The sequence below is a fragment of the Taeniopygia guttata genome, chromosome 7, assembly GCF_048771995.1.
Source record: "Taeniopygia guttata chromosome 7, bTaeGut7.mat, whole genome shotgun sequence".
In the NCBI taxonomy this organism is placed as follows: Eukaryota; Metazoa; Chordata; class Aves; order Passeriformes; family Estrildidae; genus Taeniopygia; species Taeniopygia guttata.
In genome coordinates this window covers 19,454,005-19,481,696 of record NC_133032.1, presented here as the reverse complement: position 1 = coordinate 19,481,696, position 27,692 = coordinate 19,454,005, and the positions used below count along the sequence as shown (strand labels likewise).

The 27,692-nt window shown below is 38.9% G+C and overlaps 1 protein-coding gene across 3 annotated transcripts in view; it reads right to left on the bottom strand.

The window, feature by feature from the left end:
- Positions 1-878: 878 nt before the first annotated feature.
- Positions 879-27,692, bottom strand: part of UBE2E3 (ubiquitin conjugating enzyme E2 E3) — a 55,624-nt gene continuing 28,810 nt past the window's right edge. For all 3 annotated transcript variants that reach the window (XM_030277586.4, XM_072932322.1, XM_030277587.4), the window contains 3 exons: positions 6,271-6,403; positions 4,425-4,572; positions 879-3,411 (listed from right to left, as the gene is read on the bottom strand). In XM_030277586.4, the coding sequence (XP_030133446.1) occupies positions 3,314-3,411; positions 4,425-4,572; positions 6,271-6,403 (379 nt within the window). In that variant the 3' untranslated portion in view covers positions 879-3,313. The remainder of the gene's footprint in view (positions 3,412-4,424; positions 4,573-6,270; positions 6,404-27,692) is intronic.

Sequence of the window (27,692 nt, the reverse complement as noted above, 5' to 3'; positions counted from 1 at the left end):
ATTTTCTGCAGTATCAATGGCCAAAAATAAGCCGGTACAGGGCAGGAACTGGTGTACCACAAAGCCTGAAAGAGTTTCCTTTTCCCCCAAAGGGTAGGGAGGGAACAGAGAATGAACCAGATCTGGTGCAGTTGCTTTCCTTACAAGGCTGTGCAAGCCAGGCCCATGGCTTGGGCTGCCCTGTGGTCTTGCTTTCTATGACTACCTTCCCTTCCTGGCTATAGACTTGGAATGATCACTACTCAGCACTGATCAGCAAAGACTGTCTCTGTATCAGGCACATCACTAAGACACCAAAAACATGCTAGTACAGAAATACCAATGCTGATATTTATTAGCCTCCCTATTGTATGCAGTATCTTTATTTTTTAAACATGTACATTTACCTATCCCTTCTCATTTGCCCTGAATGTAGACAGTAGCTCAGCTGAAGAGGTGTTTGCCCCTCTCTATTTCTCAGCAATGTCACAGGCTGGGACTGCTGGCTTCCCACCAGATCTCTTTATGCCAGATCATCACGGAGCCCAGTTTGTGCAGCTTTCCCAACCAGATGCATGCATTCCCCATTCAAATCCCAAAAACACCAAAAGAAAAGCCCAGCCAAAATGGAGAAGAAGAGGGCACATGCAATATCTTCAGCGTTACACAAAAATGTCATTTCAGTTCACTGTTTCCCAAATACAGAGCCTAGTGATTGGTGATAATTTTCTCTTCTGTCTCCTTAAAACTGTAAAAGAGGATCAGTGCCATTCTTTGGTAGCATGCAGTATTCACCCCAGCACAGGAAATAGTTTGAAACACCAGATGCTCTTTGCAACCAGTGCTTTGGATATATTTCCAGCAGGGGTTTCTTCCCTCCCCATGAAAACAGACACACATTCTCATTTAACAACTAATTGATTTATTTAACAATACAAATTTCTTTCTACTGCATGGTTTAGCAGAGAGAACTTGAGAAACAAAATTAGCTTCTTTTCTTTTTCTTTTAAAGTTTAAATGTTTACACAAAAACAACCTTTACTTCAGTAAATATAAAATTTACACACCAAAAAATCTACATTAAAAAAGAATAGAATCATGACAAACCAACAAAAAAAAAAAAAAAAACCAACAAAAAAAAAAGAGGATGGGAATTCAGTGTAAAGGATCCAATTGCAAGGAAGGCAAGATGGGGCAACACTAACAAGGCATCCCATTTGTACACCTAGGTATCTGAAGTTGTAAGTACAATACAAACCCAAAATACATTAAAATTAGAATTAAAACCTGTATTTTTATAGCAGAATACTTTATGATATAAATATCTGTAAATTCTGTAGGCAACACAGTTAGTGCATGAACTCCATAGTTTGCTCTCCACTGGAAGGTCACTGGAGTGGTGTAGGAGCACCCTGTGGCCCACGAGTGCACTAATGGTCAGCAGGGAGCAGACTTTAGATGTGCAGCCCGGACGTGATAGCCCCTTGTTTCTTTGCCAATCTGTGCTATTTCTCACACATCCAATGACATGACAAGAAATTCTGGTCACCTTCAGCAGTGATTTCCAGCACTTCATCTCCTGGCATTAGTCTGTTACCTGACTTAGGCATATTCACCTGCCAGATCCTGTTTCTCATTCCCTTTTGCACTTTTTAACCTGAACTCTAAAGCTATCTTGTAGCTACCAAGAGAGATTGGCTTCTAGGGTGAGATATTTGGGATACACAGTTCTTCAAGCCACCTTCAGGAATCTGTAGAAATATTTAAAGTAGGGTGGACAATTCACGGTCAAAGGTTATGTGATACAAAAACCAGGGACCTGTATAGTAATGGTTAATTGAGATCTAAATATTTTTTTTTTGTATTGATTTAATATTTGAACTTAACATTCAGCTTTCATATATTAAATGAGAAGAGTATCTTATTGATGGAAGTGCTACTTTATCTCTGAAAACACCAGGTAGTAAGGGAGACTTTAAAATTTAAAATTAAGTGTAATTTTAAAAATAATCTAAAAGAATCAAGTGTCTTTAGTTTTTATAATCAATACTGTGACTGGCAAACTATAAAAGCTTAAATTATAAAACTATTAGTGACTCTACCTTTTAAACTGTATGTACTATAAAGCTGTATTTTTGTACTTACAGATGTTACAAAATTTCCAAGGCAGGAAGTGGAGGGGGGGAAAGGTAGTCTAAAACACTTTTACAGATTTCATTTTTACTAAGAAAGGTTGTTTCCCCCACAACTGTTTTTATGTCATATAAATCTGATTAAATTCATTGTACTCCTCTTTTTTCTGGGTAGATGATACAGTGTTCAATCATGCTTTGGAAGACCTTTTTCAATGGATAACTCAGTTCTCTAGGTCAGCAAGTCCAACTTGCTTTACTCAGAAAAAAAGCACCAAACTATCTCTAACTTGGCCATCCTCCTGCAAAAACCTTTGTAGCAAGACTGAGGCAGCCTGTTCTGAGAGCAGGACTGGCCCTGAAGCAACCAGCTATGTTAACTTCTGAAGTAAGCATGTGAAATGTGAACATTTCAACTCAAGAAAGAGCTGAAAAGTATTAAATTTCAGAAAATTTTAGAAATTTCACTTGTTCTGTTAAAAACAAAACAGGAAAAACTTAAACAATCCACAGGTGTGCATTAAACATTTAATAGCAAGCCTTTGCTTATGTATATTAATTTTAAAATTATCCACAGGGATCTGTGATACATTGGCCTTGCCTTGTTACTATAACTAAATTTATTAAAATATTAATTTAAAATAGGAAAACAAAGAAACTACTCCTTGGGGAACATGTTTATTGTGTTTGAGATGATACACTGGGTGCTCTCTGAGCTACAAAGGGAAAAAGGAAATCCTTTCATTACAAACTGACAAAGGTAAAAGTTAAAACAGTTTTCACAACAGCATGTACCACATATTGGAAATAGATCTGGGTTTAATACAAATGACATAATTCCTAGTAATCTACAGCTACCTTTAATAACTTCATACAGATAATGAATTAGGCTAAAATGCACTATAATATTTGGTTGACTTCAGGAACAGTATCCTTAGTACATCACAAAATACATTTTGATATCCCAAAGAAGCAAGACTTGCAAGTAGGCATTTTAAACATAACTAATCTACAGCTACAAACTTCTACTCCTGATAGCATTTACCTTTCTGAGGGGCAGTATCCCAGTCTTCAAAAGGATAAAAGCAGAGTAGAATCAGTATAACATATACACAGAAGTCCGTATTGTAAAGGCTATAAAGATTTGTTGCACACTGCAAAGTTGCCTTCTGCACCTTCACACTGCACAAGTAGTTTGTCATTTATGTTGCATATCTCTTGGTCCACTGTCTGGCTATCCTGTCATGTTCTGCTCTGTTGGTCAGGTATTGAGTGGCTATGCTTCCAACCAGAGGGTCAGCTGCAAAAGGCAGGAGAAAATGCATTAGCGTGCATCCCACAAGTAACAAAAATCCCCGAGTAAAAACATATTTTAAAGCACAGCATCCATTCCAAAATATAGTTTAGACCAGAAATATAGTGGAGCTCTTATCATATAAGACATTTCCAAGAAAGCACACAGGAACAAAGCACAACAAACAGAAAAAGAAAACAGGAAACATCTATTGTGGTTATCTGCATATGAATGAATCTTGCCTCAGGCAGGTGCTCTGCTTTCAGCCCTTTGCCTGCAGGACACATTCAGCAGTGCTGCCTGGCACCCTCCTATCAGGGAGGTGCACAGGACAAGTGTGAGTTAGAGCATTAGGGAAGCCCTTCAGGAGCCATCGAGCCTTTGTACCTAAGAGGCTGATCCATTTCTGCCTAACTGTGACCACTTTCTGTAAATGAAGGGTCCCTTAGCACTGTTGCTCAGCTCCTGCCCTGACCGCAGACAATTAGCATCCATTGACTAATGACACTGGTCACACAGTTGCTGCTGAGAATCTGTACTGCTTCCAGCAGAGCTCCTCCCCTCCCCACAGGATCAAGGAAGCATCTTTGAAAAAGGGAGAGCTTTCTCTGAACATCACCTCCCTCACATTTGGAAGATTAAGCCTTTCAGCTGCTGTCTTAAGAGACTTCCTTTAGCCTCTTCCCACATGCAGGAATTATATCTCAGGAGAATGGTGCTCCTTTCCTGGATTGAACACTCATTTGCTGGAGCTCCTTCAGTACAGACCTTCAATGACATCAGCTTATTTTCTCCATCACATCTTGGGAAAAAAAGGACTTAGGGCTATTTACTTTCTGTTATGTCACAGGCGTGTAAACACCATTAAAAGTGGGATCACATCCAATATGGAGTGCTTCATCACAAATTAAAAAAAATTAAATTCTATTTAATCTGTGTGCAATCAAATATACAAATTACATTCCATGGCAACTAAGTCAAACGACTGAGAGTCTCTCAGTGAACTATCATCTCCTTACCTGGGTTGCAGTCTGTCAGAAGTGAACAAATAGACAGCAGAACCTTTGAAATAGTCAAAGCAGGGCTCCAGTTGTCTTTCAGGATATCCAGACAGATGACTCCCTGACTGTTGATGTTGCAGTGATAAATTCTGGTGCGGAAAGTAACCTGAAATCACAGCACAAGAGACAGAGAGTCATTCAGTGCTGCCCAGGGATGGTGCCCCTTGGCTCTGAGCAGCCCGTGGGATCCAGTTCTGCAGAGCTTTTGCAGATACAGCTCCTCTCTGCTTGGCTTCCAAACCACAATTGTTTAACAGAAGAGTAACTATTTTCTGTAGCCAGGGCTGCCTTTAAGAAACCTACCATGATGAGATCAGGGGCATAAACTGCTTTCACACAGGCTCTCTGTAAGGACCTACTTTATAGTATGGTAGCTATTTAGTGAACATACCATGTCAGGAACATTCTAATTACAAATGTAACTTTACTGCGGTTTCTGAAGGTGAAGAAGTACACAGAATTTGTCTCCATGTGCAGTATTAATTAATATTTTTCTTTCTTTCAAAAGCCTAAATACAGACCATGAAAATTAGTCTTGTTAAATTAACAATGAAATCTTTGTCCTTACCCTTCATTAGGCAGAATATAATGTACAGCCAAAACAATGCTATTACACTAACTAAATCCATCCTTAAACTATTTCAGATTACTATTGATAAAGCATGTGAACAGTCTGCACAAATAAGAAGTGAGAAATATATAACTGCTTTAATTACGCAAATCACAAGAACATATGGAAATTTTTCTTTTTCATACTGATGGGGGAGGGGAGTGGAATCCACAATATATCTTGAAAATTAAAAAACTATCATGCTCTAAAAAAATCTACAAGATTAGAATGAGGAATTTGTCCAAAACTGTGCATCACTTCAGTATAACATTCTTAATTCAGAACTTATTAAATGCTGTGGGTTAAAGAGAAGTATGAAATACAGAGTGTATATTCTTTATGTTGTAATAATTCTGGGAATGAAAAAAAGATATTAGATTTATAGAAACTAGTTATAGCCCCCAAAGATGTAAGCTGTACAATGTTGTGTGGTAAAATGTATTTAGTTGTGAGAGTTTTGCAGTGTCTTTTGTAGTGACTTGGTCAAGAGTTGGCAATTTGGCATTAAGAGAGGGGAAAAGGAAATGACCTTTAAATTCTTTCATATCCATTAGTAAATTACAATTTATTAGGTGTCCATACTATTTCTGAGCAAGGAAGTGACATTTTAATTTAAGATTAGTTTAATTTAATAAAAAGAGCTTTTGCTCAAAAACATTATCAAACAAGATTGCTGATTTTAGCAGCAGTAAATAGACATTTTAAAATAACGGAAATTCATCACACTAATTTACACAATTTAAAGTCACAATATAACACTCCAGTTTTCTATGTGAAATTATATTAGCTTTTTCTTAGTTTTTTAAAAATTACTGATAATATTTAATATGCAATCTGGCTCATAACAGGAAATACTATTAAACACATATTTTAGTAGCTAGAATGAGAAGAAGGAAACATAAGTCTTCTGTTGTCTTCTACTAGAACTAAAATTTCTTGAATTTTATCTGTTGATCCGAATGATCATCTCATTTATCACTTGGTGAAGTTTGGAAATCAGCACTGACTGTGTTAATCAAGAAGTAAATTAGATGGGATTTTTCTGAGACTGCAAGCCAAGATTTTGGACCTTGTAGTTTTTCAAGAGACCATAAACAAATTTGCTATTCAGAAAGTGATGTGCAGTCACTTGGCTGCAAACTGTATTCTTCTCACATGAAAAAAGGACAAGCACAATAAAAATCCTACCCTTACCTTTGGTGGTTTGAATGGATAGTCAGATGAAAATGTGATATCCAGGAAGAAAACGCCTCCTTCATATACAGAACCTGGAGGTCCAAGTATAGTAGATCTCCATTCATAAATGTTATCTCCTTTAGGACCGGCACTGTGTAAAGAAAAAAGAGGAGAGGGAAAGGAAGACTCAGATGTATTTTTGAGAGAGGGATTTTATGGATTTCCTTCAGCATTCATTTTATTGCATAAAAACCATTTGATTCTTTTAAACACCTGCTCAATTTCCAGCTAATTTCAGTGGGCTAGGTGTTCTAAACTGGCACAAAAGCTGGGTACTCTCCTGTCCCCTTTGAAGAGACAGTAATGAAATAGAATGACCATGCACTACTGGTTTTCACTGTCCAAAACATATCCCCAGACCTATTTTCTTGAGTATGTCATTGCTCTGAGTTTCTACATCACCCTTTCATTGCCATCATACTAGTACACAAAAGGAGTTTTACATCTTGACCACATTTGTCTTCTCCAAGCATTTAACAGATCACGTCTCCATAAAAAATGTGGCTTTCAAGTATATTGATACACATTTATTGCTACTTGTTTCATAGGCTCGAGTGAAATGTTACATACATCCTTGGGCAGCAAACTAGGGAAGGGTGAGAGAACCAAGTAACGCGGAATTGAGCTTCTTGCAGCAGTTGTTCCAAGTAACTGTTTCTTCAGGATATATTTGTGCTATGCCTCTGGGCAATCGGAAATGATGACGAGCCAAAACTATTTTATTTTAAGAATGCATTTCTCACTAGGGGAAGGGTTACTGCATAATTACTTCTTAAAGTAAAGGTTTGAAAGAATGGATAATGATCCAGCATTTTCTCACATTCTAGAGCTGTCACTAATGCTATTATCACACACTAACCATCTAACCTCCTCACAAAAAACCCTAACCAAACAATAAATCCCCCCTCTCCCCCTCGCCCCCCTCCCCAAGAAAAAAAATAAAATCTTTAGCAAGTTTGAATAAAAATTAACCTAACCTTCCACAAAATATCCTGAATCCACCCTGCTGAGAGCCAAACTTACTGAACTGACTGCTGTGGAGAGCAGCAGCACTGAACTCATGCAGACACAGCGGCCTGCTGACATCCATGCAGATAAGCCAATGACACAGCAGTGTAAAAGGTCCTCTCCGTTTTGCCCACCTGGGCAGTTTCCCAGGCACCACCTCCATTTCCCAGACATGTTAAAGCAGCCCCATCCTTGTCCCGCTGTGGTGGCCAGGAACAGGCTGGGACTGTCATACATGAATTGCATATGAAGCGAGTGACAAGGCATGGCACTACACAGGAGCCTGGGAATTTGTGGTTTCTGGAACTGCTCGACACACAGAGGAAACTCCCTGCAAATAAAAGGCTCTTCCTATGTCATGTCAGCCCACATATTTGTCATACATATGTTTGCAGTCTGTAACACAACATGTTGGACATTCATCCTTACTATGTAGTCAAACATGGAGACACTCATCAGAGACAAGGAATGTGAGCAGTCTGCACTATGCATCTACAATCCCCAACACCCCCCCTCCCGCAAAATTTAAGGATTTTTACATTAAGATAATATTTGAGAAAAAAATATAATTATGATTATGAATTCTCTTTCAATTCATAAATTTCCAAGATGCTTTATATCTTGCAGACATTTCATGTACCAAATGTTGCAGTTCTTTCATAAACAGGACAAAATAATCATGGAATTTGGATGACACCCCATTTAATTAAAAACAAAAAATTATTTTATGAAGCTGTAGCTATTTCCCTGTTGCCAAAATGAAAGTAGGTAACAAGAGAATGCTGGCCTCCAGAGCATTCTCCTGGGGAAAAAAAAAGCATTTTCTAGGGAAAAATAAATACAAGTTCTGTCAAAAATAAAGTTTGAGTCTAACATCTTACTTTCTATTTGAAATGCATGCATAGAAGTGGAAGAAAAATATTAGATACATTTTAAGGAAAAAAAAAAAAAGGGAACCCTAGAAGTGAACAGGTCCATTTTTGGTAATGCAATGAACCATTTGTACCTTCAGTCCCTCCAGAAGATAATTTTATTCATGCTTGCTAAAAAACAATTAGTGTAGGAACTGAAAATATTGGGGCAATAATGACAACATTTAAAACCCACACAGGGCACTGAAATGTTTCAATTAATTCTTGACATTCATCAAGCTTACAGCTAATTAGTATTGTGCTTGAAAACCAAATTTCTGTGGAGCAAATCAATTTCAGCATAAGATGTCCTAATGACTGCTTTATAGTTTAATGCAGAGGTTAGTGCTCTTGCCCTGCATGTCAGGTACCTTTCTTTCGTACACCTCCAACAGCTGGACAAAATTCAATCAGATTAATGAAACGGATGTATCAAATCAGTGACATTTCAGCCCAATGAATCAGTCATGATTAAGTGCAGCACCAGAGTCAATCACTTACTAAGTCAGAGCTAGGGCATCCGTGAGCTGGTAGCCACAAAACACAAAATCTTGATGGAGCAACAGGTCTGAATGACAACTTCAGTGTTTTGGCTACAGAGCATACAAGTGCAGCCCATTGCTAACAGCCTGCTGTCCTCCTAAATTAGCTTCAGAACATCACAAATTCAGTAAAGGCACCAATAATTCATTCTCAATAAAAAATCCACTCGATTAATTTTTTTTACAATATGGGCTAAAAGAATCTCAGGCAAAATAACAAAGCAATTTAACTGAAATGACAAAATATTATTTGCAAAATTAGGGGGGTTTACTTCATACATTAAAGATGGATTGCTTTTTAAAAATAAATTAGAGTTAACTGCCTGCATCTGCTTCCTAAGCAAATATTCATTATGTCACTTCACCGAGGGATATATACCTGATTCGGATAAGACAAAGGATTTATGACCATGCTGCAGCCAAGCTAGTCCACAGAACAGATTTAATTTACAGGTGTGACTTGAGATGGTGAATTTGAAAAGACATGAGGTTAAACTTGAGGAGCCCATGGGGTCACACAGGTCTGCCAAACCTAACTCTGCTGAACCCTGGCTCCCAAGTTTCCCGAAGATGAAGGACAGCTTTTCCAGAACAGTGGAAAGAGCATTCATGTGGATGCAGTGGCATTCACACCAGCAAGAAGCCTGTTAGTTCTGTAACCACTAAGCAGAAGTTCTGAAGCAAGAAGTTCTGTAACCACTCCTGATGCAGTGATTACAGAAATCCAAGTTCAGCTTTTGTTACAATTCATTAAATCAAAATGTATTGAAGCTGCCCATACGGAACTAAACGCAGGACAAGAAACTAGGACAAGGAATCTCCAACCTACATGATGCTGGTAGCATTTTGTTTTCTGCACTTACTAAATGCAATGCTGTCAACAGCCCTCATCTAAAACACAAGGCTCTAAATCTGGCGACAGAATGCAACTTCATAGTACTGAGACTGTGCTAACAGAGAAGAAAAAGAATGAAGGAAAATGTAATTTGGCCACATTTTATGTTAACTCTGTGTTATACTTTATTATGATATAGAATATGGGCCTGCAATGGCATACAACTGGGAGGGAGTGTCCTTGTTTTCAGGAAGCTTCCAACAGTGAAGTCTGTCAGACTCTAAAAGTCTTATGAGAAATGTCATTGGTATCATAGAACTAAAGGTACTGGTCTACACCTCAAAAAAACCACTGGGGGTGCCTACATGGCGCATGTTTAAGTGGTGGAATATCTCCTCACGTTCTTCTCTCAAAGGCTCTGCCCTCAGGTGTGATACCCAAGCAAGCAGAATCATAGAACTGTAAAGGCTGGAAAAGATCTCTACTCATTATTACAAAGGCAGCAGCTAACAAACCAAATGGGGCACCTAGGGTGAGAATTAGGAAAGGAAGGTAAAGAAAGACCTCCCTCCATCCTTCCCAGATGTTTAATTCAAAATGAGATTCAGCCAAAGTAAAACTCTTGGAAGACTGCTCAGCTACAACTCTGTCACTGTGTAATTTTCACAGCAGTGTAAGTGAAGACATTGCTTTAAGAGAGGGAAAAGACATCTCTTTTGATTTTTCTTATTTTAACTGAAGGTACTAAGTAAAGAAAGAAAAATGCCCTCAAGCATGTTCCATAACCTTGTACTTGAAAAATCCACTTCATAATGCTACAGTATAGTGAAGTTCTGCAAAATCTTCAGCATAGCTTTGGAAATTGACTTTTACAAATCCTGCTGGAGGAAAGGCACTCAGGATGTTACCAGCACAAAAGTCTGTATATTGGAATCACTGTCTCAGCTAAAGCCGTTGAATTAGCTAGTTCAGTGTCACACCACGAGATACTAAAGGGGCTGTGACAAATGCCACCAGTATATACAATTCAGGTAAATATACACACCCAATGGGTAGGGAGTCTGCCTGCTTCACCCTCTCAGCTTCTGAGCTTGATGAACTCATTTCCCATTGAAGAAAAGTGCCCCAGGCTCAGGTAACTTCAACTTATCACAGAGGTGTAGATCCATATTTACCATGCAGGATATCTAGTGTGGATGCTGATGTTTGCCCCTGAGGCTACCCAGACAATCAGGGTAGAGAGAAGAGCAACTGCAGCACCCAGAATATCTAAATACTCCCTAACACCAATGTGTTCCATCTCCCTCTGGTGACACCTACCTTTCACCAACAGCAATGGGGGGCCTGGCTCCTAACTCAAGCCACTAAGCTCAGCACTTGAGAAAATCCTCCTCACCCTTCCATGCAGTGAGAAAGTGAATGAAAACAGAGCTAGACAACCCTATAGTAGCACACTACCTTTTTATCTAGCTACAGATACACACTCATGCTGCTGGTAATTAAAGAACAAAAAGTAATCTCACAAGCAACCAAAGAATCTCTATCTGGTGCAAGCTGTCTGAGTTGCTCAGTGAGGCTGGAGAGGGCACAGATCACTTACCAGTAGTTATGTTTTAACGGTAAGCATGGGAATAGAAAATGCTCAAAATATTTTCTTGCTTTGATATTTTCAACATTTTGAAGAAAATTTGTCCATTATCCTTTTATTCACTCATTTTCTTTTCCAAATGTGGAGGCACTCTTGTGGTTTTGCAAGAAAGGAAATGAACATTAATTAAGAGGCATATGTTTGTGTGTGGCTTTCAGTTCTATGACCTATGACAAGCATAGATAACAATTTCTATTTTCTTTATTTTTCAATGCCTTATTTACAAGGCTCTCTGGAGTGCTTATTCTCAGCATTCATCTTATCAGTACCCGTGCCTAAGCACCTCTACTTAAAGAATCTGAGTACTACACAGAAAGTGTTTCCACATCCTATACACACAGAAAGCATTCTGGTTTCACTGGCAGGAGCTACAAGTATAGCCCTAATTTTAGGATTACAGCATTTTTCTAAGGTTGGACACATGAGGGCTGTCTACAGCAATGTATGAAAACTGTGCAGAAAACACATTTTGATAAGGTGCTCACTATTATTAAGATTTAGATGTTATTTTTGACAAAGAAAAAGTTTCAGTCTATTGTGTTCTTTTTATAGCTATAACTGTTTTTATTTTACCTGTCACTGTACTACCTGCTGCATTTGCTTGCTGGGAAAGGTTATTTACTGCTTCTAGCAGATCCACAGAGGCTCTGTGGAATTGAGGATATAAGGATCTAGTTCAGTGTACAAATCTTTCCTTGTGTCACTTCCCAAAAGTCTGTCATAGCCTTACGATTGAAACATTGAAATTAGCATTAAAAAAAAAAAAAAAAAGACAAAACCAAAAACAAACCAACCTATTTTTACCTTATGGATCCCTTGATAATTCAGCTGGTTATAAAGCAGTGCAGAACTTGTGCCCAAGGACATGGTTCAATGCAAAGCAAGTGCAATTTGAGAACTCAAGAGCAGCGTGGCTACTCCAAGCAAAGTGCTGACCCAGCTAAACTAACTTGGCCAAACCATACACGTTCAAAAACCATCAATGGATTATTAGCTTTATCCTTAATCAGGTGTCATTTCCCCTCCTGCAGCCAGAGTAGGGCAGGAACTTTAGCTGCTTGCTCTGGCTTAGAAATGCAACCACGTGGCTGTGTTTGGTTCAGGTCACACTGCACCATCAGGGGACCTCAGCCAGTGCAGGTCTGCTATTCATCACCCTCAAGGGAAAGAGGTGTTTTACACCACTACAACCTCCAGTGCTAAACTCGCCATTAGTGGAAGAATATACACTGTTGTTACCAAAGGAAGCTAAGTAACAAATCATTTGCTAATTCCATCAAAGTTGTAATATGTAGAAAACTCAAGCAATGTATTTTGGAAAGCTGACAGTTTTTCCATTGCCTAAAGCCCCATTAAATTGGTTCATTGCTACAATAGCTTTAGATTACTTTCCTCCTTGTATTCCACTAGTTCCTACAATAGCTTTAGATTACTTTCCTCCTTGTATTCCTGCTAGTTCCTAGGACCCTTAGTGCTGCAGTTAGAAGCGTGTGCAGGTCCTTTCCATCTTCCAGGACAACCCAAACCAATTATGGAGGCAGAATTCCTGTAATTTTTCTTTTAAAAAAGTAACTAAATACCAGAACACAGTTTGCTAAATTACAACAGAAATACTTAACTTAAACCATGTAACAAAACACATCAGATTTTCTATGTCTATGCTCTTGACAGAGAAGTGTACCCAGGCAATACACAAAAAAGTTTACCAAATGTGAGTTGTTTTTGAACACAGAAATCTCATAGGCATGAAAGAATTTAAAATAAAACAAATGTTCAGCATGAACTAACTTGAAATATGCACATAAGTCCCTCTCATATGCCTACAAAGGAGAAATTATCCATACTACCTAATAAAACACAGAGCAGGACAGACAGTAAAAGGAAACATTTCCTGCTACTCTGTCATGTGTTCATAATAACAAAGCTTTAATTTAGCACAAAATAAAAGACCAGATCCCTTTCATCAGTGTTGAAAGACCTGTAGTGCTAGTGTCAAACCACTATTTTCTTGCTGTTGATATAAAATTTAATTTGTAGCAGGGCAAAATCACTTTGTTGAAGAAATTTATCTACCAGGTACACAGTTCCCATTTTTCTTCCACTCAAAATTACTGATGAACCTTGGTTTAATAATGGAAAATTTTGCTTTTCTTCTGTGAGAGAGAATCTTTCTCAACTCCCTAACACAAACAAAACTCATTTGGAATACACACATATTTTATTTTTTCAGTATCTCTAGCCTCCATACTGATTCTAGCAATTCACACTGAAAGAATCACACAGTACCTGAGAAATTGTGCAGCCTTAGGTGTCCGCCCACAAATACATCCAGAAAATGTGTGCTGGGGAGTATGACTGCAACATCCAACTCTCAAATCCCAGACCACCACCTTACCCTCTGGAGATTACATTTTATTAAGTCATTCAGTTGTTCTGAGGCATCCATGTGTTTCAGGTATCAGCCACCTCCACCCTTCACTGCAAAATCTTCATGTCACAAAGCTAAGTGATACTGAGAAATCCAGTTCAGGATTTCCTACCAATATTTTCAATAACACTTTTAATGTCAACAAAGAGAAAAACCTATTGTTCCCAACATCCCTTATGCACACCCTTCAGATGGAGGAAGAAAGAAGTTAAAACAATTTCACTAAAAGACCTAATTAAACTAAAAATACAACTGGCTTTAAAAATGTAGTAAACATATAAATACTCATGCCTAAGAACAAGAAGTGAGCAGTTTTCAACAGACTAAGCCTGCTAGTTAACTAAGCTATTCAGATGAAATCCCCAGCTATCAAGCTATACCCAATACCTAATTGTTAGGCAATTCCAAATGTATTAAAAATTGTGACCAAGGTATTAAAAAAATATTCTACCTCTCTGCAGATTATGTCTTGTTTTCTAAGGAAGGTACCTTCATCCAACAATTGAAAGCAACATCTATGAATGGTGTTTTTTAAGACAGAAAGCACACTAGTGAATGAGAGAATCACCACCATCCAGTAATTCAAGCCTAAAGGCAGACTCTGTGATTAAACTCGTGAACGGTGTTAATGTTGTGGAAAAATTTGATTCTAATATCATAAAAGGATAAAGTGCAATTTCTAGAACATGATTTATTCAGGTACTTCATGAAGGACCAAGAAAGAGAGAATTGCTGAGAAGTCACCTTCACTGAAATGTTTGTGTATCCACCTGTCAAGAAGATGAACACCCAACATGCCTGGTGCTTCCACAGTGAAACCTCCTCCTCCACCTCCAGGATGTCCAGGATTGGGCTTCTCTACCACTTCACAACATATAGCTAGAAGATGCATTTCCCCCTCCTCTTAAAAAAATCAGCTTTCAACTTCAGCAAAGAAGTTCCAGCTTGCTCATGCAGAAGTAAAGACAAAACCAGTCAGTCAGATAACCTAGCCTCCATTGCCACACATTAACACTCTGAATAAGAAGCACCTATTTGGGGATTTCTGACCTCTAATACAGGCATATCAGTTATGTATTTAGAGCTGCTTCATACTAACTTCCTGAAAGTTAACCTGTAACGAGCACTGAATATTTTCATTCAAAAGAAGCCTGTATTTTCAGCATCTAAGTCAGTCCTTGGTCCAGTCTTCCTAACCTTCCAGCACAGGCTTTCTCCCAAATGTTAATTCTATTATTACCTTGAATTATTTTCTTCCTTTTGTCTCTATCCATTTCCGCATCAGACTGTACAGAATAACAAACCAGAAAATGCCGTGCCACAGCTCCCTGTCAGGTGCCTACCTTGAAGCCATAAAAGTCTGATGCAAATCTCTGTAACTAGAAAAGGGCTGTATTTCTCAAAAAAGAATTTTTCTTTCCCAGTTCATACACCAAGACTTTCTCCACCTTGTATGCAATATAGACACCTTCTCCAGTCCAGCTCTTTTCCAAACGTGCTTGGGGTCACCATGTGGACGAGCTGAATTGAAAGTAGTTACCTGTTTTGAAGGGGCATGAATCTGATTAGGCAAAACTCAAGAACTTTGTTCAACACAAGAGTTCAGTGTTCAGAAGGTTTGTCTTTAGTTAAGTCTCCACACTGGCCAACAAAATTTCCTACACTGAGGGTTGATTAAATGAGCTTCTGACTTTTTTTTCTTTTTCCACTGAAATGAATACCCGTACTCTGGCTATGAGCTTTAAATCCTGCTTGGAGCAAAATTATGTCAAGCTTCACATTCTGTGCAAGGGACAAGTTTATCATTGCTGGCAATTTTTATATATCTAATTTATTATTTGACACTAAATGCTTTGTGTTGCTGAGCAAGCTGAGAAGTAACCAGCGATTGCTGCTAAGGCTCCTGGAAGCAGCAGCTGGCTGCAGACTGGCTCGGATGCCAGCACCAGCACAAGAACTGCTGCAACGGGGAGGAGGGCAAAAGAGGGGACTGCAGCAGCTCAACCTCAACTGGCTTAACACATGCTGGAATTATATTCTGCATGTGCTGCTCCAGAGCTACAGCAAGGATAACATCTGGGCTCAGGATCCTCCCTCTGACATTTCCACAACGTTCATTTAGTATGTGAACTGTAGAGTGACCCAACATTATGAGCATTACCCGCGCTGTACCAGGACAGGGCAGGCTCCATTTGGGTTCTGAAACATTAGCCTAACAATGTTCACCACACTAGTTAAATATGAGTGTTTGGAGAGTCTCAAATCAGTTGAGGACAAGGATCTGCTTGTGTAATGCAGAACTGAAGACAGATGAAGCAATACTTGGTACAGAGAATATATAAATATAATTTGTGCATAAAAAGCATTAAAACACTCTGGGAATACCATCTTTAGTTCCAAAACCAGAGCAATTCAAAGGAATAGAGAAAGCATCATGCATATAAATACACATAAATCAATGTCTGATATGAGTTTATTTTACTCCACAAAAGTGTACTACGCTAAAGAAAAATGTGAAAATAATAATCATTTCAAGGGAAAGCAAAGTCATAAACACCTGAGTGAAACAAGTCTCACCCAGTAAAATCTGTTTATTGAAAAGCTAGGTCCAGCCCAACTATTGCTTCCTCTACCAATAATTGAATATCCAAAGCAAATGTTCTCTGTGGATATAGCTGTAGTGTAAGGAGCAGAGACTGTATGGGTTAGCCCTGGGAGTAGGGCTTTGTACCCCTCTCTAAGGGAGCTGCCACTGCTTAGGACAAGCAGCAAATTTGCTTAGGTCAAGGGATTTGCAACCCCCATGGAATTCTGCTGTTGAGCTTGGACCACTGGTACCACTAGACTAAGATATGCTGGAACTCCATTGTAAGAAAAGTCATTTTCTCTCACAGCCCAGACTGGAGGCAGCTGTTGGGAAGTGACATTTTTCTGTCTGCAGCAGGATACAGAAGCTCAGACCAGGGGAAAATCAAAAGCACATGAATAGCACAGACACTGGGTGCTAAATCGTTCTTTCCAATAGCTCAGGCAGCTGCACCAGTTGCACCACATTCAGGAATTAGATACTGCTACAACACAGAGATGGAATGGCTGTGATCTTAAGAAGAAAAGGCTCAAACTGTGTATGGTTTTTACTTGAAGCTACAAGCATGATTTATTGGTGGAGATAATGTCCACTGCAGCAAAATTCATCAAGTTATATCAAATTAAGTGTAATCTCTTCCAACATGTCCTAATATATATTCATATGTAACTCTACTTCCTTCATATTTTCAGGCAGTATAATTTAGTGAACACCTTAACCACACATTGGCTTACATTTGCAATCTAGGAAAAGTAATTTTCTTTCTGATAACAAATCTCATTAAAGCTTTTTCTCTGCTGCAAATGCCTAATTTTTAAGTAGTGAACTGCTATAAAATTAACTTAAGACAAGCTGTCTACTCATTGCACTTAATAGACTCAGAGCTGAAAAGATAAACATCTTTACTAGTAGTGAGTGTGCTGGGACTGACTGCTGATGTTTAGATGACAAAATATTTGTAAAAAAAAAGAAGTAATTAAATATAAAATTTTGTTCTTAACCACTTTTACAGCAGATATCTAAGACAAGGTCAATATTCTGTTTTACACAAAGAGTAATAAACATGACAGGGCAATGACTTGATAAAAGTAGCTGCACAGGTAAGGGGCAGAACAGGGTACAGAAGTAGTCTCCCAAGTCTCTGACAAGTAACCAAAGCACTAGGTCTCAGCAATTCCCATTCACTGCTTGAAGGTTTATACAGCTCAACCTCAGAAACCCCACAAACACCCCTTATCCTATAACCAGGTGTAGACAGGTGCTCCCAAGAGACAACTTACAAAACTAACTCAAATAGCAAGTTTTCTTTCATGTTTAAATCTTCCTTAACGAAACAAAAAAAAAAAAACTGTGGAAAAAACAATAGTAGTAGTAATAATAACAACAACAGTAATGATAATAATAACAAAAGGATCAAGCTCTGGCCTGGCTCTAGGTCCCTTGCACCTGAGTGTGCTACCTTACTTCCCTGGAGAAGGTTGCCAGGGGCCAGCTCTGACAGCAGTGGCAACCCTCTCTGGCATTTTGGGCTGGGCAGGGGAGCAACCAGCCAGTCATGCTCCAGCAACTCCCAGCTGTGGTGCAGTCCCTGGGGAGCACAGCAAGCTGCTGTGGGGCAGAATGGCTCAGGCAGGGAAAGCCAGAAAGAACTCTTTGATAGCTTGTTCCCTTTCCCCACCGTGCCAAGCAAATGCCAGAATAGAAGACAATCCTGCAGTGGGAGAAACACTGGACAGATTTTTGGTAGGAGTTAGTTTTCCAAAGGGGTAGTCATAGAGTTTTCAATAGCCCACTGATAACTTGTGAACACAAAGATGCAGCTTTTCAGAGTTAGGCTTCATCTCACTCCTGCTGCACCAAACAGCAGCAGCTTTCACAGGGCAGGACTCCATAAGAACTGGAAGCTAATTACCAGATGTCTTGGAAATCTTTCCAATCTGCACAGCTTCATCCAGTTTCCAGTGCTTAGCATTAGCTCTTTTGGAACCTCTTCATCCTTATTTCGTGTAACAAATTTTCAACAAGGCAGGAGTTCTTTATTCTCTCCTAATAAAACAACCTAAAATGTTAACACTTCAGCATGAAACTAATGTACTAAATGCACTTTTCTGGAGATCTGAGCATATGTACGGGCATTTCCAGATTTATGTGAAAACTTATTAATTCTTGAAGAAGTCCTTTAGGCTGTGTTTTTAAAATAACTTCAGAACTACAAAAATTAATACAAACAACATTTGTAAATTATCTGTGTTTTGCCAAGCATATGGCCACTCAAGTGCTGCACTTACTGAGGATAACCTAAAATAAAATCTTATAAGGGGATGAAAAGGGAAGTGGACCAAGTCAGATGTTTATTTAGATGCAACAGCTTTGTCCACAACATTTTACTCCAAATACATGCTAGTGGCAATGCAGAGATATACTCTGCAGAGCATTAAGCGTTCCAGTCTACAATTTACAAGGATGGAAATGATTTTAAAATGTCTCCTCCTGGGGGAAGTAGCGAAAAAGATGAAGAGTTGGTTGAATATTTCTGCTCCTGCAGTACAGCTGACACAGCAGACTGTCAGTTTGATACAACTTATTTCACAGGGAGATTTACCAAGTAACTGGATGGATTCAGTACAAAGTGGGAATACAGACCCCAATATTGACCCCATTCACATGAATCCTCCAGCTGGCAGAGCTGGGAGGGCTTTGAAACACCATAGAAAGCAGCTGGCAGCATCTCTGTATGTGCAGCTTATTGCAAAGCAAATGTCTGACCATGCTCTCACTGTGCTACGGAAGGGAAGAGAACCCTGAACTACCTAAGAAATGTATCCTATGCCCAGAGCCAAGAGGAATAGGCGACATACAGATTTTTGGTAGTTGTACAGTGGGAATGTCCTGTTTAATGTCAGCATTGCTTTATTTAAACTTCTTTGGACAAAAGAGTTTTCACCTTGGGCAAAACACCAAGACTGCGGAATGCCACCTGCAGAAAGACTGTCATGACTAAAACTGGAAGCAATACCTTCACTTTCATTTTGTACAAATTCTACCCTATGGATGTTTTCAATTACATACTGTAAAAATAAGTAACCTTTATCAGCCCTCAGATCTAAATTTATTTAGATTAATATATTTTAGGTAATTAGGCTGCAATACTCTGTACTCCTTGAGGGCTGAAGGTTATCTGTTACAAGTATCATCTTACCTCCCTTCTCCAAAATACTAACTTAAAATATGGTTCTTAGTAGATGATATTCAAAAACTTTCAGAAACATCAAGTTTGTAAGAACTGACACTACAGAGGTAATGTCCCAAACCACGTAACACATAAATCACAATCTTAATTTGATCTACTTTTTCAAGCAAACACTAGTATTCACTAAAAAACCTCTGTGGCTAAAAGGAAGTGGCAAACATAGAATTAGCTGTGTTCACATGTGGATGACCATCCAGGAAGACTGTGGTGACATGAAGCTGCCCTTTTAGCAGGCACAGAATGACATAATCCCTCTGTTGCAGGCATGACCCAAGCAGCAAAACTTGGAAATGCCTGTCCCCTTCTACTACATGTTACATCCTCTGTGCCTTTGTGAGAAAGGAAGAAGCCCCATTCATTCAAGGCAGTACTGCTCCTGAACTATATGGCTGTGATGAACTTGAGGCCCGCATGGGCTTCCACATGGGAGTCAACAGTGTAATGCTAAAGCAGCAACACTGTTTTTTATTTCAATCAGACTAAAGGTAAAAAACTGTTTAGAATATATTCTATGAAAATAAATATTGCAAAATGTGGTATTATTCTCCTGCTGACAGTCAATGCTAAACTGATCTATCAGTCATTTCTGATTTTTTCCATAAGCTTTCCTTGTCAATCTTGGCAATCCTTGGCAGCTCTTGGGAGCCCATCTTAAGTTTTTGCATATTTAAAAACAAAGAAATAATTTACACCATTTTCCTCCAGGGCATTTGGGTCCCCAAGGTATCCTGAATGCCTTAAACACTTTCATGAGTCTTCTTTTTTTTTTTTTTTTTTTTTAATATTAACAAATTTCAGTTGTTATAACAGCAATTTTACAAGTGTGGCTTTTTGAAAAGATAGATCACCTAGCATGCTCTGAAACAGTCAATCTGTAATACTTTCACATGCCTCTCAAACACTTCAGAACTTGCACCTCCCTTTCAAGATCTGCCCTGGAGAGACCTCCAGCACCTGGCATGACCTCAATAACCACTGACTCATCTGAGCTATGGAAGGTGCAGCAATCCATGCCTTACACAAGGTGCTAAACCACTCAAGGTATAAAGACAGCAATTAGCAGTATGAAGTGGAACATGTCATAGTGATCTATTTTTGATGACACTTCTTTGTGTTCTTCTTTCCCTTTTGAAACCTTTATATATACTCTGCAGATTGGCATTTCTGTGCTTCTTGGATCAACTAAGTGCTTATGCCAAGCCTTCCTACGAACAAGAATAACATTAGTCACTTAAAAATTAACTGCCTACACAGTCATAAACTAATCCACTCAGCTCAATTATATTGGAGCTACAGATCCTGACCAAACCTGCAGTGTAATGTGGGGAGAATTTCGTGGAGCACTGGAAAAGGTGAACCTGCCAGGCTCTGGAGAGAGAGTGCCATTGGGATGCCTCTTGGAGACCCTCCCCAGGTGGCAGGAATGGAGCAGCAAGGACCCACCTTAAAAATATCCCAGCCTTCAAAATCCCTAATGCTCTGAAGGTCAAGCTCCACTCTCAAACCCAAATAAGAGCCAGGAGGCAATTTTGCTGGCACTTCCAATAAAGTGCTGCCTAACAAACAGGCTGGATTTTAGCTTCTGAATGGTCTCTGGGCACAGCTCCAAGCAGCAGATCATAGAGTCAAAGAAAAAGGTGAAGCAGAAATGGCTAAGGGTTGTATCTAAACAACATGGTACATTTGATATGCCAAGCACAAATAATCTAAACATAGCTGTCTATCTGGCAGCAGAAAGTAGCCAACAGAAAAATAAATCCCAGCTTTTAAACACTGACTTGCCTCCAGCTTTATCTACTTGTTGTTCGACTAATTTTGACAAGTTTGGTCCACAAAATTAATGTACCACTTCTGCAGACTGAATGTTTCCAGCCTCCTTATACTTCAAATTTTCAAGTTCTTTACACCTTCCCACTCTATTCACAGCCTTCTCAACCTCCCTTCAGGAATGCAAGAAAAAAAGGATGTCTTCACTAAAAACTCAGCCAGCAGAGACTGACTGCAGTTCTCCCAGAATGTGCATATGTTTTCCCTACCTCTCTCTCCATCTGGTTCAGCTGAATGCCTCCCATCTCTTCCCAATAGATCCTCCAATCCTTTCCTTGAACAGGCCCCTAGTAATCCTTCTAACCATTACTCTTCTTACAATGAAGGCAATCCTCATCCCATGAAGACAAAATTGTTTTTCCTAGACAATCTCTCAAATTCAAAGAAGAAACATTAATTATAAAAAACACAGTTACATGCTTCCTATCTGTTGAAAATATATATCAGACACACAGCAACAGACTCATACTCAAATTGGAGGAGTTTTATTTACAAAACTTTACTTCTGAGCGTGCCATACAACTAACAGCAACTACTGAGAACTAGAGCGTTTTTTCTTCCTGAATTTCTAAGCAAATGACCCTCTTTTTATATGGTTGTGTGAATCAATGCACAGAGCTGATTGAGGACAACCAAAAAACCACAACTGAAATGCAAAGAGTAAATTTATTTTGTTACCTCGCCGGCTAGAGGATCGCAAAACCAAACTGGGCTACAGACACCCAAAATGAGGGCGCAGGCACAGCCCAGTCCCAGGCAGGGTGTCAGGGCTGCTGTTTGCACCCATTTATCAAAGGGCCACACATGCATGGGCTAACACCATGCTGTGATTTTCCTCTCTGCTTTTTATGATCTCTGTTTTGATCTCTCTCTGAAGACAGGGAGCTCAAGCATGTCTGGGAGAGGGCCTCCAAGTTTCTGTAAACACCTGTGTTATCTCTACACAGAAATTCCTCTTCTCAAACAGACAAAGGATAAACAGCAGTAGGCATAATATATGGTTTCCCACACTGTTATTCTCCAGGCCTCAGCATTCCCAGCTGCAAGGTCACTTGATGGAATCTACCATCCTCCTGATCATTCTTCCACTTTCAACCCTTCCCTCCCCACACTGGCAAAATACTTCTTAGCTCGTTTACGTCTGTTGTGTAATATCAAAATAATGTTTTTATTATAAATTAAGTCTAAAGAGGATGATGAGTCTAAACAGCCTCTGTTTGCATCTTAATCTCAAAACTATATCAATGCAAATTTGCTGCAGTTACCTGAAATACTTTGATCTGTTAACAGTGCTTATATTCCTCCTGTCAACATTTATTTCTCCTCAAAAGTCTTTCTTTTAAATCTAGAAATATTTCAATAGTAAGGAATAAAAAAGGAAAAGGAAAGTGACAAGGAAATATTAGAGGAGATGATTAAATATTCATAAACTAGGTAATGCTAAATTCAAAGTTACACATGACAACTTTAATTCTAAACTCTCCTATAAGTTCCTGACATTCCCTTTAACTACCTGACTGTACATTCTGTCTAATAAAATGTTTCACAATTTCAGAGACATCACCTATTAGTAAGATAAATATTTTGTACTTATAACCTATACAGCAAACTGTCTATACCCTGCCAGTCAAAATACCAAAATATCAGAGAACAGCTATGGCTCATATGCCAAACTGAGTTCACCACTAACATCCCTTAAGAGAATTATGAGGGTAACAGTTTCACTGCTAAAAGGAATTACATGTTATACAACCATTAACTTTGATAAGGAAGAAAAAGTCTTGGAGAATAGCAGGGTCTTTTTGCTAGGAAAGACCTCAAACTAATACCAGTGTCATACCAGAAGAATGAGGCAAATATACAGGAAATAATATATTACAGGATGTATTAAGTGCACATGAAAACAGGCAAAACCAGCATCCTCAATTGGAAAAACAAACACAAATTTAAAGCAACTGTACAGTATGGGACAGTAGTATACACAATTTTAGAGATACTGCAATTAGTCCGTTTGCCATACAAATACACTCAGATTTGCAATTGTTTTACACTTAGATATTTGTAAAGTTATCCAAGCAGCAGCAGCAGCTGCATTCCTTCTGAGCTTAGTACTCCAAATCCTCATTTTTGTAAGAAAGCCTAAAAACGGTAAGACATAAAAAATCCTCTGATTTCTTCACAGTCAGTTCTCAGCCAAATATGCTGAGTGTTTCCTTGCTTGCTCTCAGATCCCTGGCCATGACGCTTGCCCAGCACAGGGCTTCTTCCCTGCCTCCTGCTTTCCTTCAGATGCATGACATTGAAGTTACTTTTCTGTAACTTGTATCTAAATCAGAGTTTGAGATGATACATGGTAATATCAAATATTCACAAAAAAAAAAAAAAAGACAAAAGATTGAATTATTTATTCTGCAGACCCCCATCTGTGAGAATGGTTTTCATCTGTAAAGACATTATCTCACCTACTTTCTATCTCAATAGATAAAACTGTGAAGACTTACTTTTTTAAACACATAACAGAAACATTTGATTTCTTTTTATTTAGTTTTCTCAAATACTAAATACTAATACTCCTTTAGCTGAGGACTTAGATTCAAAACATAACTACATTACTGAAGAAGACAAAAAATGATCCCAGCAGCAGCACATCTGAACTAAACCAACTCTCCCTGAAAGACAAATGAAGTTCTTCACACACCTGAGGCTGGATATCCCAGTCTTGGAGCACAGACACAACCACAGAAGACACACTGGCAAAAGAACACACACACCACAGTTAAAACCTACAGAAACATTGTCAGAGATTTCTGCACAGATACTGAATTATGACTGGATCCTTCAAGAATGATCAGGCTCCAGCAGCCATCTTCAGAAACAAGCAACCAGAGAAAGGAGGAATGAGCAGCAGGAAAACTCCCCCGGCGTGTGGTGCACACAAATAATATGGAAAAATATTAAAGTTGCTTTTCCCAAGTACAGAGTGCCACACTCTGCTCTGGGAACATATGACACACCAGTGCTGAGGGACTCAGGAGTAGGCCTTGCTCACAGTGACTCCATGAATGAAGTCTGGAAACAAGCCAGCTGAGTGCTGCATCAATCCGTTTCCCTGCCTGGCATAAGACAAGTGATGCTGAGAAGTGAAAGCTGTCTGTACGGTGTTTACTGGCATGTGAGCTGTGCACTACTCTGCAACTGAGATGCGTTTTCCAGGTCAAATGCCATCTCCAGACTTCAACAGGTCCCATGGGTGTTGTAACAACAATAAGCCAGAAAAACCCAACACCCAAAAACTAAACCCTCAAACTCTGTGGTTGGTTGTTTTGTTGTTGTGGTGTTTTTTTTTGTTGTTTTTTTTTAATTACAGAAAGACCAAAAATAAACTCTGCTGAGGTAGAGACTAATTTGGACGCTATCAGTTGACTCACTGCATTCCAAGGAGCTGTTCACCAAATGAAGCTACTCATTCAGGATTTTAAAGAAAGTAAAGCCTGGCTGGAACGGGGTCAGTATTGTTCTGTCAGCAGCTGATGGCCTGCCTCTGTATGTTCTACACCAAAAGGATGGACAAGGAGCCCTATACTAGAGGTGTTACCAGTCTTAGATGGGAACACTTGCTGAAGAAGATGTTAAAGATGTCATTGCCCAGCAGATGCACCACGCACACAGGAACTAGCAACACCAAGTCTGAAAACTGACTCCAAGGCAACATTCGATATCTTTTCTGTGTGCTGACACAACGTTAACTTTTGAAGCCTAATTATGATCATTGAGATTCAATAAACTTACTCCACTGTTGAAAAACAAACAGAAACATGTTATCAGGCAGGATTTGTTCAGAGCTGCCAAGGAGACACTTGGCCATGTCCCACTCTCTGTTCCTTTCAGTGGGGCTGTTCCAGGACAAACATGCTTTCAGAAAAATTTAAATAGTCTGGAGCAGCTGGATGCAATCTTGATTCTTACTTAGAAGAGCAGCATACAAAGGCATGTCCAAAAATGAAACAAAAGCTGTGTGCTCAGGTCCAGACTTGTGGGGAGAATTCACAGGAGTGCAGAGGAGCTGTCAGCAGAGGGTCGGTGGGAACTTGTGGAGAGGACTCTTTTTCCCAGTGCTTATGGAAAGTCAGACAGGCTCAGTTTTACTATCTGGGAAATGTAACAAATGCCAGCAGCAGGAGGTCAACTAAATAGAGCCTTAAAATGATAGATCAGCAAAATACACAGTATTACCTTCTGTTCCTAGAGAAGTAAGAGTGTGTGTTGGCTAGAACAATTTTAGAAACATTTTATGCAGAAGACATGCAGGAGGAGATCCTATTGTCCCCTTTTCTGAATATTTACCAAAGACCTTAACTAGCCTCAGGGAACCAGGGGGATCCAGGTAAAGGAGCTAATTTCTCAGCCTGAACTACTCACTACCTATGTCAGTGTGATGAGCAGGTTTAGCTCTTGAGCTCTTAATGGCTTTTAGTGGCAAATCCAAGAAACATGCAACAGGGCAGGAGAGAGGGAGGCAATGAAGGCCAGTGGGGATCAAAACTGAGAACATTTTCATATTTAAAGGCTTTCTGGGTGTATACTCCTCCCAAATTTAATGGAGGAGGTTGAAAAGCTTTCAGCAGAGCTATTTTAATCTGTAGCATTTCACAGGGTGCATGCAGGGTATAGAATGGTTGGTATATTTAGTTGGTATGGAAATATTTTGCTGGCATAGGTTATGCAGAGAATTATTAAAATTAACAAATGTATTCAGTCCTTTTGACCAAATTCTGTTCTCAAGTCTTGTTTGAGGCTCAACTAATGTCACTGATGTCAGTGGAGTTGCTTTAAACCAATACACTGCATTACACTTTGGACACTAGGATATGTTAGTAAAAATTAATTTACTTAATTCAAAATTAATTAAAAGATGGTAATTTGTGCTTTTATCTAAAGCATAAAGTATACTTTAATGTGTAGCTAATTAATTACAATAATCAACATTTAAAAACTAAATTATTAACATTGATAATGTATAACTAATGAATTAGTTTAGTCAATGAATTAATAAAATGTAAAAAGAGGCAATAAAACTAAAAATTAATCAGAATTCAAGTGCTCTCGATAAAAATCTATTTGTAATTTCTTCAGATTTAATATTTGTTTTACAGGAAAATCCGTAAGAACCTCACAATCTCTCCAAATAAAATCTAAAGTCTTTTAATACAAGATACAATCTCTTGGCATAAGAAACAAAATATCTTCAGGTTAATTCTCTGTTGTTCTAAGCAAGGGAAAACCCCACAATCTTATTATTTACTTTCTTGGTAAACAGATTAGATCCATATTCAGCTATGGTGTTACATATGCATGTGACAACTGCTGGCATATTGCTCTGCCACTGCTTAAGAACATTTCTTTACCAGTTAAACAATCTTTCCCGAAATAAACGCATCTTTTCTGTTATCACAAGCTATAAAGCAGTTCAAGAGCCCTGAAATGATCTTTTCATTAGTTTGAGATGCTTAAGGATCTCAGTAGTGAAACACCCCCTGTAAGCCTTGAGTCAGGAAGCGAATAAATCCTGCTCTCCCATTCCCTTAATGAGAATGCCTAATAAAAATGTAAACTAATTCTCTTGACTGCCACTATCCTATCTACTGAATGAAATCTTCCTTTTCCTTACCATATATTTCTATAACTTTAAAGCTACAATATATTTATGGCTGTTTGAGATTACTCAGCCAATGCCACAAGCTGGCACTAGTTTCTTAACTTCCCTCATTTTTTTCTCTTGGCTGAGGCCAGACAAAAGCACCCGCCCTGTTAGCAAATCCATCCTCTTCAAGTCGATACTGTAATAACCTCAGCAAAGTCCATCCTCCATCAACAAAGCAATCACAAAGCCCTTAGCTTGCAATATTTCCTTGTTGAAAGTATACTTCAGTAAATTTGAATTATCTATTTGATTACAAACATTTATGGGTTTTTAAACTCAAATGAATATTAAATATACTTAAACTGTGCTTTCCTTCCTCTCTCTGTAAATGTCTCCTTGTCCTCCTAATGCAAAGAAATACAGACAGTGCTTCTCCCCACAACATTTGTCACTATTAGCAGCTGGGTGGAAACTTCTGCCCCCTGTTCTACCTACACAGAGGTCCTTGATGAGCCCTTTTTCTGCATCTCCAGGGTCTCTGCAGGGAAGTAAGAGCTCAGGCAAGCAACAACCTGCCTGTCCAGCAACAAAAAGAAGACAGTGGAGAATATGGATATTTCATCTCATTTTTATGCCAGACCTGGAAGCCAACCAAGAATTCCAGCAAGACCTCTGGAAAATTTGAAAAGCTGTATAAAACAAA